The sequence below is a fragment of the Salmo salar genome, chromosome ssa12 (assembly GCF_905237065.1).
Source record: "Salmo salar chromosome ssa12, Ssal_v3.1, whole genome shotgun sequence".
In the NCBI taxonomy this organism is placed as follows: Eukaryota; Metazoa; Chordata; class Actinopteri; order Salmoniformes; family Salmonidae; genus Salmo; species Salmo salar.
This window is the reverse complement of record NC_059453.1, coordinates 68,116,418-68,137,032: the sequence shown is the minus strand read 5'-3', so window position 1 is coordinate 68,137,032 and position 20,615 is coordinate 68,116,418. Positions and strand designations below refer to the sequence as shown.

General features: G+C 45.5%; 1 protein-coding gene across 1 annotated transcript; it reads right to left on the bottom strand.

The window, feature by feature from the left end:
* Positions 1-706: 706 nt before the first annotated feature.
* On the bottom strand, positions 707-9,042 carry p3h1 (prolyl 3-hydroxylase 1). Its single transcript, XM_045691676.1, has 15 exons — positions 8,479-9,042; positions 6,648-6,800; positions 6,126-6,315; positions 5,898-6,029; positions 5,624-5,763; positions 5,365-5,454; positions 5,179-5,231; positions 4,559-4,680; positions 4,296-4,423; positions 3,825-3,920; positions 3,026-3,176; positions 2,788-2,905; positions 2,432-2,507; positions 2,174-2,314; positions 707-1,978 (listed from the first exon to the last, which is right to left on the bottom strand). The coding sequence occupies exons 1-15, from the start codon at positions 8,941-8,943 to the stop codon at positions 1,382-1,384; spliced, it is 2,652 nt and encodes an 883-aa protein (XP_045547632.1). The 5' UTR covers positions 8,944-9,042; the 3' UTR covers positions 707-1,381.
* Between the last annotated feature and the right edge of the window lie 11,573 nt (positions 9,043-20,615).

The following is a 20,615-nucleotide window of genomic DNA, read 5'->3' as shown; positions in this document are numbered from 1 at the left end:
TTGAGTTATTACATGAAAACACAACACCAATGTATACTGGACAAAAATATAAACGCAACATGCAACAATTTCAAGTTCATAGTAGGAAATCAGTCAATGTAAACAAATTCATTAAGCGCTAATCTATGGATTTCACGACTGGGCAGGGGCATAGCCATGGGTACCCATTTGGTAGCAAGATCCACTCACTGGGAAGCCAGACCCAGCCAATCAGAATTAGTTTTTCGGCACAAAAGGACTTTATTACAGACAGAAATACTCCTCAGCACACCCTCCCCTCCCCCTCCTCAGACGATCCCACAGGTGAAGAAGCAGGATGTGGAGTTCTTGGGCTGGCGTGGTTACACGTGGTCTGCAGTTGTGAGGCCGGTTGGATGTACTGCCAAATTCTCTAAAGTGGTTGTTGGAGGTGGCTTATGGTATAAAAATGAACAAATGGACATTCCTTCAGTCAGCATGCCAATTGCATGCTCCCTCAAAACTTGAGACATCTGTGGCATTGTGTTGTGTGACAAAACTGCACATTCTAGAGTGGCCTTTTATTTTCCCCAGCACAAGGTGCACCTGTGTAATTAACGATCATGTTGTTTCATCAGCGTCTTGATATGCCACTCCTGTTATCTTGGCAAAGTAAAAATGCTCACTAACAGGGATGTAAACAAATTTGTGCGCACAATTTGAGCGAAATAAGCTTTTTGTGCATATGAAACATTTCTGGAATCTTTTATTTCATCTCATGAAACATGGGACCAATACTTTACATGTTGCGTTCATATTTTTGTTCAGTATGAAAACTTGACTTTTATTTAATGTATCCACATGAATCCAAGTTTCAGTCTCTACTCACACATTTCATTTGTTCATGTTGTTCTTTCCTGTTTTTTTCTCTTTTTGTTGGGAGATTATATCTTTCCATTCCTGAGGCAAAGAACAGTTCATTTAAAATCAGTACAAAATACCACAGAGAATTCCAAATCATACACAAAAGTAACACTAAAAACAACACTGTATGTTCACATGAGTCTGGGATAGGAATGTAAAGGTGGTTACTATTTAGCACTTTGTGACAAATGCATTTGTGAAACGCACTAAACAAATCCAATTTGATTGGTTGATTCATTGATTTGATTGATTGGTTAGTTGATATCAGCCATCAGAGTGAGTTTGCAGTCCCTTGGTATTATGGTATGGCTTACATTACAACACCTTATCCTGGTTCATTTACCACCGCTACTGGGCAGACAAACAACATCCAAAACAATATCCATCAACAACTACATTTCTTTATCCAGCACACCCACAGAGAAAACCTTAACAAATATATTCAAACGGTAGAAAAAATAGAGACACCACAGAGTAAGAGTCACAGGTGCTGTTGGTCTCACAGCTCATCCTTGTCTGTCTGTGAGTCCGAGGCTGATTTGGGGTCAGTTTTAGAGTCCTTGGAAACCTTTTTGACAGGGGCTTTCTCTGCCTTCTTTGTAGCTGGCTTCTGCTCTTTTTTGTCTGTCGCTTTAGGTTTCATTTTGCTTGCTGCATGTTTGATGTTTGTTTTTGCTGCTGGTTTAGCCTTGGCTTTGTCCCCTGCTTTAGCCGCTGTTTTAGTCGTCGCTTTGGCCTTTGATGCGTCGGCTGCTTTGGCTTTCGTTTTGACCGCCTCTTTCAACTTAGGTTTTTCACCCTCTTTGGCTATTTCTTTTTCTGCCTGATTCTCTGTCTGCTTCTCATCCTTTTTATCTTCTGGGTTATCAGCTGGGTTTTCAATTACTGTTTCTGCTTGTTCCTCAGGCTTCTTCTCTGCTGGTTTGTCATCTGGTTTGTCTGCCTGCTCCTGTACTGGGGGTGCAGCTTGACCAAGAAGCGCAGCCTGGTCAGGAAGTGTGAGCTGTGGCTCTGAGCTCTCTGTCTTTGTCTCTGTGAACTCTGCGTCCGTAGGGGTGGAGAACATCTTCAGCATCTCTTGAGCTTGGATCCGCTCCTGGACACACACACACACACACACAAATTAGCTAAGACTGAAGCAAGAGAAAGTGATGAAATGTAGATGAATCAATAAGTGGAAAGCATTGCTCTCTCCCTCTCTCAGATTACAAAACAACCCATCACAATATATAGCATGATAGAAACAAAGACTATACATAACTCCAGATGGATTGACTAATAGATATGTTACCTTCTCCTCGTGTTTGGGGTCAAGGGTGAACCACAGGGCCACAGCACACCTCTGGCCCTTAGTGACCGCTCTCACGCCGTGAGGATTCTCCTCCCCAGCCCCAAAACCAACCACACGACCACACTGAGGACGCACCGCCGCCTGGGCAACACAGGGCAGTGACATCAGTCATCATACGGTCAATTAACTTACACCTTAGAGTAAATCAACTGTTTTTACTCTGCATCCCTCAATCCTTCATCATTGATTGAAACTTACTGTGACAGTTTTGGCATCCAGTTCAGTGAAAATGAAATCTCCTCCTTCAAAGTCATCATTTAGATAGAGGATGGCGCTAAAACACAACATGAACAAGAGAAGGGTCTTAAAGACGGTGGTGCATGATGATACTTGCTGCTGATACCTATGTTATAAGCACATGCAGTGTGTGTGTGTGTGTACCTGTAGTCAGTCAGTCAGTCAGTCAGTCAGTCAGTCAGTCAGTCTGTCTGTCTGTCTGTCTGTCTGTCTGTGTGTCTGTGTGTGTGTGTGTGTGTGTGTGTGTGTGTGTGTGTGTGTGTGTGTGTGTGTGTGTGTGTGTGTGTGTGTGTGTGTGTGTGTGTGTGTGTGTGTACCTGTAGTCTCTGTGTGTGTATGCGGGTGGTTCTTTGATGCACTTGTTGAGCTCAGAGACCAGAAGGCAGTTGTCTGCATGAACCGGGTGACTCAGGTCGTCACGGTCATCCTGCTTCTCTGTACAGACAGAGGAATGGAAACATATCTTACTATATGTCTATATACTCATACAGGCAGGTGGTTAATGTGGGGTTAAATGCCCCATCTTGGATTCGCCGCCGTAGTGGAGTTCCTCACCGTCGATGGCGGAGCGGCAGACCAGGTGGGAGTAGGAGAAGTAGAGAGGAGAGTCCAGACGGAAGTACGACTCGAGGACCCTACGCACCTTCTCACTCATGTCGAAAAACAGACGGGCACTCTTCAGGGGCACAGTTCCCTCCTGTCCAAACTGTAGAACAGGACAATATCATCAGAAATAGGTGCTTTCTTATAGACAACTCACTGGTAACTGTACATGGATGCCATTAGGCTGAGGCTTTAGAAAGGTTGGAGATAAAGCTGAGGCTAGGAGATGAAACTAGTTGGGGGTTGGGTTTGGGTGAAGTTGACTGTCCTGGGTTAGGGTCAGTGTTGGCAGTGCTGGGTTAGGGTCAGTGTTGGCAGTGCTGGGTTAGGGTCAGTGTTGGCAGTGCTGGGTTAGGGTCAGTGTTGGCAGTGCTGGGTTAGGGTCAGTGTTGGCAGTGCTGGGTTAGGGTCAGTGTTGGCAGTGCTGGGTTAGGGTCAGTGTTGGCAGTGCTGGGTTAGGGTCAGTGTTGGCAGTGCTGGGTTAGGGTCAGTGTTGGCAGTGCTGGGTTAGGGTCAGTGTTGGCAGTGCTGGGTTAGGGTCAGTGTTGGCAGTGCTGGGTTAGGGTCAGTGTTGGCAGTGCTGGGTTAGGGTCAGTGTTGGCAGTGCTGGGTTAGGGTCAGTGTTGGCAGTGCTGGGTTAGGGTCAGTGTTGGCAGTGCTGGGTTAGGGTCAGTGTTGGCAGTGCTGGGCTGGTGGTGGTTGGGTTATGGTTGGGTTATCAGGGCTTTAGTGTGTAGGGTCAGTGATGTACCTTAATAGCCTTGAGGACTGTGATTCCTTGGAAGCTCTCGCTGGGGGAGTGTGGGGAGGGAAGGCCTCGGTACCCATCCCCTTTCAGCGCAGCCGCCTGACAGACAAACACACACACACACCACACACACACACACACACACACACACACACACACACACACACACACACACACACACACACACACACACACACACACACACACACACACACACACACACACACACACACACACACACACACACACACACACACACACACACACACAGCATCAACACACACAATGACAGAAGCATGCACACAGTTTTAACACACAGACCATCAGAAGCTCAACCTCCATCAACACACAGTCAACACACACACACACACACACACACACACACACACACACACACACACACACACACACACACACACACACACACACACAATAACACACAGACAGATAGCCCTGACCCTGGCTTCCACTCACATTGGAGAGGCGGGTGAGCTCTCTGCACTCGCCCTCCGAGATGAATCCATCCAGTAGAACCCTCTGAGACCCATTCAGCTGCTTAGACGACATGGTAATCTTGATGTCATCAAACAACAGAGGACCACCTGGAAGGGAGACAGGGGGAATGAATATAGAGAGTGTACAGTCAGAGTGTACTAGACAGTCCACTGACATTCCCAAACGTCATGCTGTGACCCTCCAAAAACCTATGGACAAATAATGCTATCAGGAAATCTTACCTTCTCGTACGATCTTGGCAATATCAGTCGACTCCTTGTTCTTCTCCTCCACCAGAGTTTCAATCTCCTTCATCAGATTCCCAATCTCCTCAGTGATCCTTGCTGCAGTCTCTCTGTCTGCCCTGCAGAGGGCACCAAAGAAGAGGTTACAAGATAAAAACATTTTTTATTTATTTAACGTTTAACTAGGCAAGTCAGTTAAGAACAAATTCTTATTTTACAATGACGTCCTAACCCGGCCAAACCCTCCCCTAGCCAGGACGATGCTGGGCCAGTTGTGCGCCGCCCTATGGGATTTCCGATCACGGCCGGTTGTGATACAGCCCGGGATCAAACCAGGGTCTGTAGTGACACCTCTAGCACTGAGATGCAGTGCCTTAGACCGCTGCGCCACTCGGGAGCCCAAACATAATGGGGAGCAGATCCTAGTCTGATATTGAGAGCATGCATGTACTAGTGGAGGCTGGTGCACAGGATAATTGTAATGACTTGAATGGAATGAATGGAACAGCATGTTTGATACATTTCCATTCATTACATTCCCGCCATTAAAATTAGCCATTCTTCCAATTTCTCCCTCCAGCAGCCTCTTCTAGTCTGTACGTGTGTGTTTCTCTTACTTCTGCTTCTCTCTCAGTTTGAGGGGCATGATGTCTGCAGGGGTCCAGGAATCCTGCAAAGGAAGGGGCAGGATGTGAGATCACACATGCTAAAACCCACCTGACAGCGGTCCCCTATCAGGGTGATAATGTCTTGCCGGTGTAAACAGTGAGACACAAGAGAAGATAAGAGACATGTTAACCTACTGGATCAACAAAGGTGATTCCAAACACTTCAAAAGCAAAGTAGAGCAGCTCCTTCTCCAACAAGGACTGCTGAATGTGCTGTTTTACCACCTGGGAGGGAGGAGAGATGGAGAGAAGTGGGTTGGAGGCATGAGGGATAGGTAGGAAGGTGCAGGTTGTGTGTGTGTGTGTGTGTGTGTGTGTGTGTGTGTGTGTGTGTGTGTGTGTGTGTGTGTGTGTGTGTGTGTGTGTGTGTGTGTGTGTGTGTGTGTGTGTGTACCTGTCTAGCAGGTATGGCTGCAGCCTTGTCCTCTCCCAGCACAGCGGAGTAGTAGGCCAGGTTCTGATTCATTACCTCCTCTTCTGGGTGGAACAGCAGGTAGGTCTTAGCACACTCTATGGCCTGCTCATACTTTTCACCTGGGGGGGGGGGAGAGACATCAAACAGACAGACGAGCAGACAGCCAGGCAGAGGACACCTTGATTTGTGAAAGAAAATCATCCTGATTCTAAAAAGGCATGTAGGTGCAGAGTGAATAGGGACTGAGACTCACTGTTGTAGTAGGAGAACTGTAGGTAGTTGAAGTGGGAAGGGAGGAAATCCTCAAATGGCTTGTCCTTTCCTGCGGTGGAGGCTAGCTCCACAGAACAGCTCTGCTTACAGTTCAGAATCTGCATGTAGTGGTCTGACAGTGACATGGGCAAACACAAGAGTACAAGGTTTAAGCTTTTATCCAAAATGTTAGCATGGGGTTCTTTTGGGATTTAGTCTGTCTTAACACCTGTCATGGACTGGAAGAGGTCAGCACTGTACTCCATGTAGTTGTATCCGTCGTAGTCGTAAGCTCCTTCGCAGAGCGCCCGGCACTCCTGGTCTGCGCTGAAGTACTCTTCCACCGCTGCCTCAAAGTGGTCGATGGCCAGACCGAACGAGTCTGAGCTGTAGTACCGCTTCCCTGCAAGGAACTCTGCCTGGGAGATAGAGTAGAGAGCAAAGCAGGGAGTCAGCAGCCCGGCCACATTCCAATTCAACCTGTTGACCCTACCCAACCTGGTGCCAATAAGGTCCCTTGCCCCTTCCCCTGTCCCATATGCTTGGCAGTTCCAAGTAGGCAAATTGGTAAGTGGTTTCAGCCTGACTATGTGCAGTTCCAACTGTTGTAAATGGTATATATCTGGTCCATTGTTCCTGGGATAACTGAAACATTGTCACTAGAATAGCTGGTGCATAGTTACTGTTATAACAGGTGCATTGTCACTGGGATAATGGGTGCATTACTGGGGATTAGTGGTGTCAGTCTCACCATGTGCGGCCAGGCCTCCAGGTCTTTAAAGTCTTCCTCCTGTACTCCGGACATCATCCTGTAGTAGTCCAGGTTCTGCCTCATCTCCATGTGGTCTGGGTTGGCCAGGAAAAACGTGTTGGCCGCTGCCACAGCCTTATCCAGCTTATTGATCTACATAGGGAAGAGAGATATTTAGTGAACAAATCAATAATACAGCATACTGTATCTGTTGAATAAACCTTATACACATTGTGACTCCAAAGGCTTCCCTAAATGCTCCACATCTCAGAAGTATTTTACAAACCCCCTGGAATGGTGTAAGAAATGTGTGAGCTGCAATCACCAACATGCTGTTTAAGGCAACTAGTCAATCTCCTATTTAATATAGTAAGTAGTCTTCAATCAGGGGTCATATGTCTCTTTTATAGTTGTTGGTTTAACTTAAAGGCCCAGTGCAGTCAAAAAATTCAATAATTCTGGAGTTCCCATAGAATGCCAGCAAAGAAATCCTCCATTTACATGTTGTTTATGGGTGCATTTCACACTACTTTTGGATTATAATTGTAAATTTAAGGCTTATATGAATGTCCTGCTTAACATAATGTTTGTGTCATCATCACAAATCAACTGCATTATACATAAAAACATAAGAGCGAACTTTGTCTTCAACCAGTAAAATGGCTCTTCGCTAGCTTTTGCTACAGCCAATGACGTTAGCAGTCTAGCTAATAATTGCTGCGTCCAAAATAGATATTTTGCAAAGATGACAACCAAATATAATCTTAGCGACTGTTCGAGCAGTAACACCAACATGTAAGCGTATAAGAACGCAAAAGGTGTTTTTGTTTAGAAGTAATAATTATGTTAACCTAGGCTATGTTAAATGGGGGCAGATGGGATGGCAGTCTTTCTGCATCCTTAATTTGCGCACATCCGTACCTGACAAAGTCAGTAAGTGGTGTACAGAAGAAAACTCCTATAACAGCGAGACCCCACTCAGAACACTCAGTCACAATTATTCCTTGAGAAATTGCTCTTTGCTAAGAAGCTTTTTTTTAAAAATCATTTTAATGGATAACATTCACAGTAAGGTATTTAATTGTTACCCAGAAATTATTTAATATTGAGTTAAAAACGACTGCATTGAAGCCATTATGTAAGCCATAAGGCCTACATATTTTTTTCCATATCTATTGACATTCGTAAATAGGCTATGAATATGACCTTTGACATTCAGGAACATCTTATAGGCTACATGTATTTACTTAATATATAGGGCTAACCACTCTTATTACAACGTGATAACCATTTTATAAACAGACTTAACACAAATAAATATATACATGACTATTCTGTCAAAAGTTAAGTCAATTCTTGAATGGCACAAGTAGCATGCCTGAGATCTACAGCGCATGTTGATGACAAACCCCAAAATCGAGAAGAATCCAGTGTAGGACGTAAATTGTCTACACAGCTAGACTCCACCTAGAGACGTGGCACGGCCGGCTTGGCTTGGGGGGTTGGGGAAAACAGAGCACTTATAGTGAACGACTTGCTTCTTAGTGTTAGTTTAAATGAAACTGGACAAAATAAAAAGTGACATTGCTCTTATATTGACATGCAAGTGTGATTGATAAATGTGCATGTTAGACCTCTTCAAAAAGTGCAATAAGATGACGCAGGCGAATCTTATCCACAACATTGGATAGGCTACTGGCTATGTTTGTTTCAAGCCTATGCAATGTCTGAACATTTATTATGCAAAGAACCTCTATGGTCGACTCTTTTCACTATGAAAGATATGAACATTTATTATGCATAGGACCCATTTGGTCGACTATTTTCATACCTTGAAGTATGCGACTTGCAGATAATTGTAAGGGGTTCTCTTCTTAAACTCGAGGTCCACATCTTCAGTGATTTTATGGATAGTTGCTGGTCCAATTTTATCACTTTCGCAGGTATTTACACAATCAGCCCTTTTCATAATTTTTTGAAAAAAACCAAGATCCTCCACAGAGCCAGCGCCTGGTATTGACACAACTATGTTGGATAAAGGCTCTCCGAAAGCGCTCTGGTTTGCACAAGTTATCCGACAATGCGCCTTCACCCTGCGTATCGCAGCCTTGTTCCGAAGCGCCCTCTCCATGTTCAGGATGACCGTCATCCAGTCACCCTTGTAGTATGCTTCTACCGCTGTGTCGAACAGCAGATCATACGGCTCGAGAATAACATTACTACTGAGCTGCACATCCGAAAGGCCATAAGGGATGAGGCATACGACTAAAATCGCTACCACTAACCGGCACTCCATTCTGGAAAATGGGGCCTCTACGTGGGATGGTAAGCTGGAAAAGAGCACTCGTCGGTAGAGAGGGGAACTGGAAGTTTAGCCGGGGCTGCAAACTTTTGTCGGGGGGTGGAGTTAACGCAGAACCGCTGAGCTGAACAGCCGAGGGCGCTGTGCGCCCCTGTTCATTCTGCAGCAGCAGCTGCAAGACAACATCAAGGTCCAGTAGAAAAATTATAAATTGCTCATATCCAATTGCTTGATTTGACTATTACAGTGTGATAACGTCGCAGAAGAAAAATAGGCACAAAGTCTCACAACGATTTTGGTGTAGGTCACGGTTCCCCAAAAGGCAGCCAATTATTATATATATTTTTTTTATTTAACTTTTATTTAACTAGGCAAGCCAGTTAAGAACACATTCTTATTTACAATGACGGCCTACACCGGCCAAACCCGGACGACGCTGGGCCAATGTGCGCCGCCCTGTGGGACTCCCAACCACAGCCGGTTGTGATACAGCCTGTATTTGGCACAAAACATTTTCATTGTTGGATATAAAAGACTGTAAAAACACCAGGAATTCAACTCCAAGTGATTTTCATTTTGGAAATCTGTTCCTACATATAGGCCTAATAGAGAGAGATGTGATCGTATACAAATGTAAGCAGGGTTTGAAATTATTATGTTTTATTCAAATATTATATCTCTTGTCTTTAAATGGCAGAATATCTCATGTCAAAATTAATATACTGCCATGGCTGAATTTCTGTAATTTAATGCTTCCCCTGTCTCCCCCTTCTGGATTTTGGGATAAAATTCATAGTGCAGTTACAAAATTCATATGGCAAGGTAAGCAATCCCAGATAAAATTAACAAAAAAGTAGGAAAGAGGAAGATGAAGAAGCTGAGGAAGTTCTTCACCCTACTCTGCTGATGATAATTTTTCTCTGCTCATACAAGAGTAATACAGGCCTAGTACACAGTGGTGGAAAAAGTACCCAATTGTCATACTTGAGTAAAAGTAAAAGATATATACCTTAATAGAAAATGACTCAAGAAAAATAGAAAGTTACCTGATAAAGTACTACTTGAGTAAAAGTCTAAAAGTATTTGGTTTTAAATATACTTAAGTATCAAATTAAAATGTAAATGAAAAATATACTTAAGTGTCAAAAGTAAAAGTAAACATAATTTCAAATTGCTTATATTTAGCAAACCAAATGGCACAATTGTATTTTATTTTTTTACTAAACTAATTTGGAGAGAAAAATAATATTAATTCTGATTTATCAGGGGGTGCACCCCTACTTCCCACAGCTATTACTATCCGTCCCAAACTTTAAATAGTATTTCGAGGCACTAGCATTTTGCCTCATCCTAAATTGATTTATACATGATTCTTCCACCCCCTGGCTGAGTATAGAGATAAATATGGTGTCTCCTATTGCCCTGGAAGAGGTTGTCTTCACAGATATATTTTAGAATAAGGCTGTAACGTAACAAAATGTGGAAAAAGTCAAGGCGTCTGAATACTTTCCGAATGCACTGTACGCATGTATAAGCCATATACCCACTTTTTTATCAGTGGGCATTGCATATACTCACTTCTTAATCCCTATTGATGCATACCAAAGTAGTGTAGTGTCGGTATAAGACTTATCAATTCTGTAGTACAATAGAGAAACCATGCGCAAAGTAGCCTACACATTTGCAAAGCACGTGAAATATATTCACATGCGCGCCGCACACTAGTCTCAGCAGAAAATCATCTGCAGGCAGCAAGAGTGTGCAGCTCTCGAATGGTTTTGTGATGGAGCAAATAAAATCAAATGTTATTAGTCACATGTGCTGAATACAACAGGTGTAGACCTTACAGTGAAATACTTACTTATGAGCCCCTAACCAATAATGCAGTCTTAAAAAATACGGATAAGAATAAGAAATAAAAGTAACAAGTAATTAAAGAGCAGCAGTAAATTAACAATAGCAAGACTATATACAGGGGGGTAACGGTACAGAGTCAATGTGCCGGGGTACCAGTTAGTTGAGGTATATGTACATGTAGGTAGAGTTATTAAAGTAACTATGCATAGATGATAACAACAGAGAGTAGCAGCAGCGTAAAAGCAAATAGTCTGGGTAGCCATTTGATTAGATGTTCAGGAGTCTTATGGCTTGGGGGTAGAAGCTGTTTAGAAGCCTCTTGGACCTAGACTTGGCGCTCCGATACCACTTGCCGTGCGGTAGCAGAAAGAACAGTCTATGACTTGGGTGGCTGGAGTCTTTCACCATTTTTAGGGCCTTCCTCTGACACCGCCTGGTATAGAGGTCCTGGATGGCAGGAAGCTTGGCCCCTGTGATGTACTGGGTCGTTCACACTACCATTTGTAGTGCCTTGAGGTCGGAGGCCGAGCAGTTGCCATACCAGGCAGTGATGCAACCAGTCAGGATGCTCTCGATGGTGCAGCTGTAGAACCTTTTGAGGATCTGAGGACCCATGCCAAATCTTTTCAGTCTCCTGAGGGGGAATAGGTTTTGTCGTGCCCTCTTCACAACTGTCTTGGTTTGCTTGGACCATGTTAGATTTTTGGTGATGTGGACACCAAGGAACTTGAAGCTCTCAACCTGCTCCACTGCAGCCCCGTCGATGAGAATGGAAGTGTGCTCTGTCCTCTTTTTCCTGTAGTCCACAATCATCTCCTTTGTCTTGATCACGTTGAGGGAGAGGTTGTTGTCCTGGCACCACACAGCCAGGCCTCTGACCTCCTCCCTATAGGCTGTCTCATCGTTGTTGGTGATCAGGCCTACCACTGTTGTGTCATTAGAAAACTTAATGATGGTGTTGGAGTCGTGCCTGGCCATGCAGTCATGAGTGAACAGGGAGTACAGGAGGGGACTGAGCACGCACCCCTGAGTGGCCCGTGTTGAGAATCAGCATGGCGGATGTGTTGTTACCTACCCTTACAAACTGGGGGCGGCCCATCAGGAAGTCCAGGATCCAATTGCAGAGGGAGGTGTTTAGTACCCAGGTTCCTTAGCTTATTGATGAGCTTTGAGGGCACTATGGTGTTGAATGCTGAACTGTAGTCAGTGAATAGCATTCTCACATAGGTGTTCCTTTTGTCCAGGTGGGAAGGGCAGTATGGAGTGCAATAAACATTGCATCATCTGTGGATTTGCTGGGGTGGTATGCAAATTGGAGTGGGTCTAGGGTTTCTGGTATAATGGTGTTGATGTGAGCCATGACCAGCCTTTCAAAGCACTTCATGGCCACAGACGTGAGTGCTACGGGTCGACAGTCATTTAGGCAGGTTACCTTAGTGTTCTTGGGCACAACTCTAGCCTTTAGCTTAGTGCGGATGTTGCCTGTAATCCATGGCTTCTGGTTGGGCTACTGTCACTGTGGGGACGACGTCATCGATGCACTTATTGATGAAGTCAATGATTGATGTGATGTACTCCTCAAAGTCATCGGAGGAATCCCGGAACATATTCCAGTCTGTGCTAGCAAAACAGTCCTGTAGCTTAGCATCTGCTTCATCTGATCACTTTTATATTGATCTATTCACTGGTGCTTCCTGCTTTCATTTTTGCTTCTAAGCAGGAATCAGGAGGATAGAATTATGGTCAGATTTGCCAAATGGAGGGTGAGGGAGAGCTTTGTATGCGTCTCTGTGTGTGGAGTAAACGTGTTCCAGATTTTTTTGCTTCTGGTTGCACATTTAGCATGCTGATAGCTCACAGAAGAATGACATCGGTAGCCGGTGGAACTATTACTTCCCATTGCAAAAAACATTTCACGTTTAGCACACAAAGTAACCGGTGACAGGCAACTGCCTGTAAACACACAGTCCAGTTCAAAGTGAATGATGGTAGGCTCGTGTAGTAAATTGCTTGTTTGTATAAAGGGCAACTGTTGGTCTGATTGGCTATAGCACATCGGTCTGTGTAGACTCCAGTCTTGGACAAAACAGGTGTTTTTATTTGGTTTTATTTACTGCAGTGTCTATTAAATTATCCAAATGGACTGCCACTTTCCCATTCTATAATGCTATAGAATTTTCACAAATGCCTTAGTATACGTAATTCCCAAACGTTCTAAGAATTTATGAAAAAGTTAAATTGACCATATCTAAGTGGTCGCTTGTCAAATATTTTTTTTTGAATGCCAAACACATATTACCAAGGAAATTCTTTTTTTCTATATTTACAATTTATGTCAGCAATGCTGGCCCGTTGTTTCCCTTGGGAAATCCAACTACCGAACCATGCAATGATGGGATTTATAAATAAATTATCTGGGCTCCCGAAACTGATCTCTATAATATATAAACACATTTTGAAAAGCCCATTTTGAGCTAGCCATTAAGAAAATATGGTCCACAGATCTAAGTGAATCTTATTAACCCTTTAACTGATAAAAGATGACCTTGGCATCCCGTAATCTGAACCATTAATTTGAAATGTGGTCACAGTCTGTATATAAAACCCAGCAATAGTTTTACGATGTAATTGGACCCAACTCATAGCTGTTCACTGTGTCCCCTAAATCCTTCATATGATGTAGGAGTGCCCCACAATTAAATGCATCTGGAACAAATTAACAAAATTAATTTCGAAGTGCATAAATGTAAATATTCAATGTGTTACATCTACTATGTTACTTAATGATGACCTCTCCTTGAATCTCTCAATCAATCAGAGATGATTACTTCTGGCAGACAGCACTGCCACAAAAATGATGTTGGCTCTTAGGTGGCAAACATCCCGCTCTGTCCCACAAGTGGACATAGCCGCAGGAAGTAGGGGTGCTGAGGGTGCTGCAGCACCCCCTGATAAATCAAAAAATATAATAATTAAAATATATATATATACACATACAATATACAGTTGAAGTCGGAAGTTTACATACACCTTAGCCAAATACATTTAAACTCAGTTTTTCACAATTCCTGACATTTAATCCTAGTAAAAATTACCTGTCTTTGGTCAGTTAGGATCACCACTTTATTTTAAGAATGTGAAATGTCAGAATAATAGTAGAGAGAATGATTTATTTCAGCTTTTTTCTTTCATCACATTCCCAGTTGGTTAGAAGTTTACATACACTCAATTAGTATTTGGTAGCATTGCCTTTAAATTGTTTAACTTGGGTCAAACGTTTTGGGTAGCCTTCCACAAGCTTCCCACAATAAGTTGGGTGAATTTTGGCCTATTCCTCCTGACAGAGCTGGTGTAACTGAGTCAGGTTTGTAGTTCTCCTTGCTCGCACACACTTTTTCAGTTCTGCCCACAAATGTTCTATGGTACTGAGGTCAGGGCTTTGTGATGGCCACTCCAATACCTTGAAGTTGTTGTCCTTAAGCCATTTTGCCACAACTTTGGAAGTATATTTGGGGTCATTGTCCATTTGGAAGACCCATTTGCAACCAAGCTTTAACTTCCTGACTGATGTCTTGAGATGTTGCTTCAATATATCCACATAATTTTCCTACCTCATGATGCCATCTATTTTGTGAAGTGCACCAGTCCCTCCTGCAGCAAAGCACCCACACAACATGATGCTGCCACCCTGTCACAATGGGTGGCGTGTGGATTCAGGAGAGTCAGGCGCAGGAGACAGAATGATTCCGTGAATGAATTTAATAAAATATCAACACGGAAAATATGCAAAGGTATGGAGTGCAAAGTGTGCAAAAAGAAACGCACCACCCTTAAAAGAACGTAACCAGGGACGCAGCCCAAACGAATAGCGTGACTCCAAAAATACAGAACCTCATGACAAACACACCCTGACAACACGAACAATCCCGCACAAACAACAAACCTAACTAACTAGCCTAAATACCCCTCCCCACTAACAACTAACACAAAACAGGTGCGCAACTAACCTAGGCCTAACTAACAGAACGTGAAACATAAATTGATGGCAGCTAGTAGGCCGGCGACGACGCCCGCCGAGCGCCGCCCGGGCGAGGAGGGGCGCCACCTTCCGTAGGTGTCGTGACACACCCCCGTGCTTCACGGTTGGGATGGTGTTCTTCGGCTTGCAAGCCTCCCCCTTTTTCCTCCAAACATAACAATGGTCATTATGGCCAAACATTTCTATTTTTGTTTCATCAGACCAGAGGACATTTCTCCAAAAAATACGATCTTTGTCCCCATGTGCAGTTGCAAACCGTAGTCTGGCTTTTTTATGGCGGGTTTGGAGCAGTGGCTTCTTCCTTGCTGAGCGGCCTTTCAGGTTATGTCGATATAGGACTTGTTTTACTGTGGATATAGATACTTTTGTACCTGTTTCCTCCAGCATCATCATAAGGTCCTTTGCTGTTGTTCGCGGATTGATTTGCACTTTTCACATCTCCAGGAGACAGAACGCGTCTCCTTCCTGAGCAGTATGACGGCTGCGTTACCCCATGATGTTTATACTTGTGTACTATTGTTTGTACAGATGAACGTAGTACCTTCAGGCGTTTGGAAATTGCTCTCAAGGATGAACCAGACTTGTGGAGGTCTACATTTTTTTCTGAGATCTTGGCTGATTTCCCTATGATGTCAAGCAAAGAGGCACTGAGTTTGAAGGTAGGCCTTGAAATACATCCACAGGTACACCACCAATTGACTCAAATGATGTCAATTAACCTATCAGAAGCTTCTAAAGCCATTACATCTTTTTCTGGAATTTTCCAAGCTGTTTAAAGGCACAGTCAACTTAGTGTATGTAAACTTCAGACCCACTGGAATTGTGACACAGTGAATTAATTATAAGCGAAATAATCTGTCTGTAAACAGTTGTTGGAAAAATGTCTTGTCTCATGCGCAAAGTAGATGTCCTAACCAACTTGCCAAAACTATAGTTTGTTAACAAGAAATTTGTGGAGTAGTTGAAAAACGAGTTTTAATGATTCCAACCTCAACTCTGTGTATATATAAACCGTGGGGTGTTGGGTTGAGCGTGCAGAGATTAACAGAGACAGGGAGGTTTTAGTCCGCAAACAGAACTTTACTTGGCCATAAAATAAACATAACAAAGAAAATCACATAGGTTTGGCTTGGTCCTTCTTCTCAGCTTCGGCTCTGTGTCGGTCTCTCCCGGTTCTCTCTCGCGGTGTGCTTACACGGCGGGTTGGCACTTTACCCTAATTACCTCCACTTGGAGCTATCCATGTCGGTGTGCCCAGCTCGTGTACCACCGGGGTAGTACTCCAGGGATACCACCCCCCCCACCCCCCCCCCCCCCCATGCTCAGGGCTAGGTTTGCATCCCTCCTGGCATGCTCAGGGCTAGGTTTGCATCCCCCCCTTAGCCCTGACTGGGAGTGAGGCATGCTCAGGGCTAGGTTTGCATCCGCATTGCCGTGCTGGGCCCCCTGACAGAGAAAGATAATCGTTGTAAGAACAGGAACCAGCGGGTGACAGTCATTTGTGTCCTTACCTCTTGCCATCCACACAAGGGTGGCATGGTCAGTGATCAGGGTGAAACTTCTCCTGAGGGGGTAATACTTGAGGGTGTCCAGTGCCCACTTCACGGCGAGGCACTCCTTCTCGACAAACTTCAGTTAGTGCTAAATACGGCTGCTAGAATCCTGACTAGAACCAAAAAATGTGATCATATTACTCCAGTGCTAGCCTCCCTTCACTGGCTTCCTGTTAAGGCAAGGGCTGATTTCAAGGTTTTACTGCTAACCTACAAAGCATTACATGGGCTTGCTCCTACCTATCTTTCCGATTTGGTCCTGCCGTACATACCTACACGTACGCTACGGTCACAAGACGCAGGCCTCCTAATTGTCCCTAGAATTTCTAAGCAAACGGCTGGAGGTAGGGCTTTCTCCTATAGAGCTCCATTTTTATGGAATGGTCTGCCTACCAATGTGAGAGACGCAGACTCAGTCTCAACCTTTAAGTCTTTACTGAAGACTTATCTCTTCAGTAGGTCCTATGATTAAGTATAGTCTGGCCCAGGAGTGTGAAGGTGAACGGAAAGGCTGGAGCAACGAACCGCTCTTGCTGTCTCTGCCTTGCCGGTTCCCCTCTTTCCACTGGGATTCTCTGCCTCTAACCCTTTTACAGGGGCTGAGTCACTGGCTTACTGGTGTTCTTCCATGCCGTCCATGGGAGGGGTGCGTCACTTGAGTGGGTTGAGTCACTGACGTGGTCTTCCTGTCTGGGTTGGCGCCCCCCCTTGGGTTGTGCCATGGCAGAGATCGTTGTGGGCTATACTCGGCCTTGTCTTAGTAAGTTAGTGGTTGGAGACATCCCTCTAGTGGTGTGAGGGATGTGCTTTGGCAAAGTGGGTGGGGTTATATCCTGCCTGTTTGGCCCTGTCCGGGGGTATCATCGGATGGGGCCACAGTGTCTTCTGATCCCTCCTGTCTCAGCCTCCAGTATTTATGCTGCAGTAGTTTATGTGTCGGGGGGCTAGGGTCAGTCTGTTACATCTGGAGTATTTCTCTTGTCTTATCCGGTGTCCTATGTGAATTTAAATATGCTCTCTCTAATTCTCTCTTTCTCTCTTTCTGTCTTTCTCTCGGAGGACCTGAGCCCTAGGACCATGCCTCAGGACTACCTGGTATGATGACTCCTTGCTGTCCCCAGTCCACCTGGCCGTGCTGCTGCTCCAGTTTCAACTGTTCTGCCTGCGGCTATGGAACAATGACCTGTTCACCGGATGTGCTTGTTGCACCCTCGACAACTACTATGATTATTATTATTTGACCATGCTGGTCATTTATGAACATTTTAACATCTTGACCATGTTCTGTTATATTATCCACCCTGCACAGCCAGAAGAGGACTGGCCACCCCTCATAGCCTGGTTTCTTCCTAGGTTTTTGGCCTTTCTAGGGAGTTTTTCCTAGGGAGTTTTTCCTAGCCACCGTGCTTCTTTCACATGCTTTGCTTGCTGTTTGGGGTTTTAGGCTGGGTTTCTGTACAGCACTTTGAGATATCAGCTGATGTACGAAGGGCTATATAAATAAATTTGATTTGATTTGATTTGACAATCGAGTACTTCTTCTCCCTCGGGAGGAGCTTCCTGCTGACATACATGATTGGGTGCTCCTCACCTTCCTGCTCTTGGGACAAAACGGCCCCTACCCCTGTGTCAGACGTGTCTGTCTGGACCAGGAGGTTTTTTGAGAAGTCTGGGGTGACAAGTACCGGGTGTGAACATGGTGCATCCTTCAGGGCCTGGAATGCCGTCTCTGTGTCCTCCGTCCATCGCACCGTCTGGGCTAGTCGTGCCTTCGTTAAGTCTGTGAGGGGAGAACTATTGTGGCAAAGTTAGGTACAAATCGACTGTAGTAGCCTGCTAACCCCAGGAATGACTTCACCTGCTTCTTGGTTCGGGGGACCTGCCATTCCCTAAGGGCAGCGATTTTTTTCTTCTTGGGGCTTCACATTTCCCCTCCCTATCAGATAGTCCAGGTACTCCACCTCGGCGTAGCCCAGCTTGCACTTGTGGGGGTTTGCAGTCAGACCTGCATCCGTTAGCGCATCCATCACTGCCTGTAACCTACAAAGATGGGACTCCCAACTGTCACTGTGCACAATTATGTCATCCAAATAAGCAGCCGCAAGACGTGGTACATGAGTCGCTGAATGGTCGCTGGTGCCCCGTGGAGCCAGAAAGGAAGAACCCGGTAGTGGTATAGCCCCCCCACCCCGAGGTGGAAAAGGCCGTCTTCTCCCGGGAGGCCGCTGCCAGCAGCACCTGCCAGTACCCCTTCGTCAGGTCCAATGTGCTGATGTATCTCGCCCTACCCAAGCGGTCGATCAGTTCGTCCACCCGGGGCATTGGGTAGGTGTCAAACTTAATGACCTCATTCAGGCCCCGGAAGTCATTGCAGAAGCGGACGGTTCCGTCCGGTTTCGGTACCAGCACTATAGGGCTAGACCACTTACTGTGGGACTCCTCCAGTACCCCCATCTCTAGCATTATCGTCACTTCCCGTTGGACCACCACCCTCCGGGCTTCTGGTATCCGGTATGGCCATTTACGCACTTTTTCTCCCGGACGTGTGTGGATAGAATGTTCCACGAGATCCGTGTGCCCCAGCACCTCTGAGAACACGACCGTATTCTGCTGGACAAACTCTCTGAGCTCTTGTCGTTGGGTGGGGCTGAGGTCTTCCCCCATTGCAACTTTGACAGAGGGCAGGCTCTGCTGTGGCCGGGTCTATTTCTTCAGCAAGTTCACATGGTAAAGCTGGAGGAGTTTTCTCCGCCCCGTTTGGTGGACCTTGTAATTGACGTCGCCTACCAGCGCAACAATGTCGTATGGCCCATGCCACGTAGCCAGGAATTTTACTCTCCATTGTAGGGATCAGCACCAAGACCTTCTCACCTGGGTGGAACTCTCATGGTTGGGCCCCCCAGTTGTAGACACGCTCCTGGGCGCGTTGCGCCTGGGCCATGTGCTCCCTCAACATTGGCCAAATTGCCGTCATCCTCTCCCTCATTTCCTCCACATGTTCTACTACGCTGCGAAGGGGGGGGTCGGCTGCTCTTCCCAGACCTCTTTGGCTAGGTCCAGCAGTCCGCGGGCCGACGGCCATACAGAAGCTCAGAGGGGGAGAACCCAGTGGATGCTTGGGGTACCTCGCGCACTGAGAACATCAGGTGGGGCAGCAGCTGGTCCCAGTTCCTCCCGTCTCTCTTGATGACCTTCTTCAACATCTGCTTTAGGTTCTTATTGAAGCATTCAACTAGCCCATCCGTTTGTGGATGGTACCCACTGGTCCTCACCTGTTTTATTCGTAATAGATTGCAGACATCTTTCATCACACGAGACATGAATGCGGTGCCCTGGTCCATCATGATTTCCCGTGGAATACACATCCGGCTAAATAAATGGAAGAGCTCCCGCGCAATACCTTTTGCTGCCACCGTGCATAACGGGATTGCCTCAGAATACCGGGTCGGATAATCCACGATTACCAGGATGTATTGGTGTCCCCTCGCGGTCTTCACCAATGGACCCACCAGATCCATTGCCACCCGCTCAAATGGCACTCCTATAATGGGCAAGGGAACCAAAGGGTTCCTTTCCTGTGGCTCAGTTGGTAGAGCATGGTGTTTGCAACGCCAGGGTTGTGGGTTCGATTCCCACGGGGGGCCAGTACAAAAAAAAAAAAATGCATGTAATTAAATGAAATGTATGCAATCACTACTGTAAGTCGCTCTGGATAAGAGCATCTGCTAAATGACTAAAATGTAAATGTATAATGTACCCTTGGAGCTGTGATCTGGCACTCCAGGCAACTACAGCAGTAGTCCTCCATGGTGCGCTTGAACCGGTTCCCGATCCGCTCCCTGGTTTTCTCCATCCCAAGGTGTGCCCCAAGCAGGTGGGTGTGGGCAAGCTGCAACACAGTCCTAACATACTGGCTGGGTATGAGTAACAAGTCTTTGTACAATACATTTTGCTTGATGGCGAAGTGGGGGTAGCGCCACTCACTTACCCCAGTTGGTAGAGCATGGTGTTTGCAACGCCAGCATGGTGTGTGCAACGCCAGGGTTGTGGGTTCGATTCCCATGGGGGGCCAGTACAAAAAAATTATTATAATAATAATAAAAATGCATGAAATGAAATGTATGCATTCACTACTGTAGGTCGCTCTGGATAAGAGCGTCTGCTAAATGACTAAAATGTAAATGCAAATGTAACAGCATGCCATCCACCACAATCAC

What these genes read in the sequence shown, in the direction of transcription:
- p3h1 (XM_045691676.1), bottom strand. Translation starts at nt 8,943, where the DNA reads ATGGAGTGCCGGTTAGTGGTAGCGATTTTAGTCGTATGCCTCATCCCT. An exon ending in AAACTGAGAGAGAAGCAGAA is followed by an intron (nt 4,681 to 5,178) that starts GTAAGAGAAACA and finishes TGCCCTCTGCAG; the next exon opens with GGCAGACAGAGAGACTGCAG. An exon ending in TGGATGCCAAAACTGTCACA is followed by an intron (nt 2,315 to 2,431) that starts GTAAGTTTCAAT and finishes TGTGTTGCCCAG; the next exon opens with GCGGCGGTGCGTCCTCAGTG.